This window comes from Lucilia cuprina, chromosome 4 (genome assembly GCF_022045245.1).
Source record: "Lucilia cuprina isolate Lc7/37 chromosome 4, ASM2204524v1, whole genome shotgun sequence".
Classification (NCBI taxonomy): domain Eukaryota; kingdom Metazoa; phylum Arthropoda; class Insecta; order Diptera; family Calliphoridae; genus Lucilia; species Lucilia cuprina.
Genome location: NC_060952.1, coordinates 11,770,204 through 11,772,295, shown reverse-complemented (window position 1 = coordinate 11,772,295; position 2,092 = coordinate 11,770,204). Strand labels below are relative to the sequence as shown.

At 33.3% G+C, this 2,092-nt stretch overlaps 1 protein-coding gene across 1 annotated transcript; it reads right to left on the bottom strand.

Moving 5' to 3' along the window:
• Positions 1–971: 971 nt before the first annotated feature.
• On the bottom strand, positions 972–2,064 carry LOC111679131. The gene has a single exon (XM_046949662.1). It carries the CDS (start codon positions 1,686–1,688, stop codon positions 1,038–1,040), a length of 651 nt encoding a protein of 216 aa, XP_046805618.1. The 5' UTR covers positions 1,689–2,064; the 3' UTR covers positions 972–1,037.
• Positions 2,065–2,092: the final 28 nt, after the last annotated feature.

Sequence of the window (2,092 nt, the reverse complement as noted above, 5' to 3'; positions counted from 1 at the left end):
GGACCAATTTAATTTGTGTGTTATTCAGGATTTTTATACACTGAACTTAACTTTAAAGAAATATTTTTTTAATTTTTCTATACCTTATAAGTAACCGAATCTTTTGGGTCCACGTAACATTCCTTTGTGTTATAAAAACTAACCTATGTCGCAAATGATCGAATTAATCCAAAGTCGTAAAAGTAACTGTCATCTCAAGATGACTTCAATCACCTGTATGAGCTTATATTAAAGGTTTTCCTATCAACACAACTGTCATGAAATCAATCGCTCTCGAAAGAACACCATCATTGTCGAAGAACTACGTTAATTTTGGTGTAAATGGACCAAGATTGTTCCTACTATATACATGATTGTTGTTCCTTCTGTATACGTGATTTGAAGTAAAAAATGGGAATAGCAACAAATTTATGGACCAGATCATTTTCAACTGTATTATACGAAATGTAGACTGAGTAACCCAAGAAACTCCAGGTTTGAATGATATTTCATTCGTTAAGAGATATTTGACAGTCAGAATGTTGTGTACAGAGCCTTTACATATTTGATGCCAGGCCCGACTTAACTAGTCGGTGATCTAGTTTATTATTAATCATGTCTGAGATGTCCTGTTCTATAATTGATCTGGTACCCGAGTAACTCCATTTTTTAATAATACAACTTTAAGATACATTTAACAGCCAGACTTTATGTCGTGTGAAAAAACTTTTAGAGATTTTATAAGAAAGGGATAAAGAGATAATATCATTCGATATCAAACAAGAAATTCAGAATATTTTAGCGTGAGCTTAATCGTATACGTTAATTCCACGTTAGTCCATACAGAAGTAACTTGTATCGATGCTCTATTTCAAAGAGTTATGTTATAGCATGTTCTGCTATATGAAGGACAAAAACAAAATGTTTTGGACGAATAATTTAAGAACGTTGAAAGTTAAATTACACAAGACTCTAGGGAATTCGCTACATCAGTACAAGTTGTGTTGTTCGGAATATACATCTTACTCTTAACGGTCTTTAGTTAATGAGATCCCATCCTATTCTATTAACATACCTTTTTCACTTTGTAAAGCTTTAACCTTCCAAGATGGATTTGTTTCCTTAATAATCGAATGTTCTCGAACATCCGGATACGACATATAAACCGGTGGTGGTACAATTTGGGTTGACAATTTGTTATTGATTTCTGAGGACGTTATGCTCGTCACCGGCTTCGGTGTTGGCCAAGTTTGTACCGTTTGTGGTATATGAGCGGAATAAGGTACATTATTTAATGAAATAAGTGATGTGGAATTACTGGACTGATGCGCAGGATATAGCAGAGTTTGATGTGTATTCACTGATGATATGCCGTCATTATAGGGATTACTGTAAAGCAGAGTAGGATCTGTATTGTACGGGTGAGTGTGTGTTGCAACACTTATGCCACAAACATTATTTAAATGTATATCCAAAGGATAATCACTGCTGTAGGTCACTGAGGTGGGAACACTCATTGTGGTGGCAACATTCGTACTGACACCTAATTCTAATAGAACGGTTTTATCACTCTCATTATCGGACTCATAGTTGGTACGCAGATCATTTGCTGTGCCGTCGGCATTTGTAGTGATACGTTGTACTAAATGGGCATTGTTTGGTGGAAGGGTTTCATTGTGTAGTGTTGAGATTTCTAAATGATCAGTCATGTTTATAAATTTATTCACTTAATTTTATTTTAATTTAGTTTTTCTTATTATTATATAAAATATGCAATATCACAATTTAATTTACACTGTTTTAGTATTTTTTTATAACCGTTTTGTTTGTTTTTGAATTTATTTAAATTCCCGCCACTTGACCTGTTTAAGGTTCAATGTCTATTCGTCTAATAACTCTAACAACCTTTCAGCAACGACTTCAAAATATAACTTTCGTTTTCTTAACGTTGATCCTAAATATTTGTCTTTTTTTCTTTTCTTTCTTTCAATTCAAAACGTGCGTTAAAAAAGTGGAGCTTAACTTCAATTTGTTTAATGATATATTCATTATGGATAAATACTACTAGAATGTATCAACGCACAACAAGATCGATCACTCGTTTGTACACTAA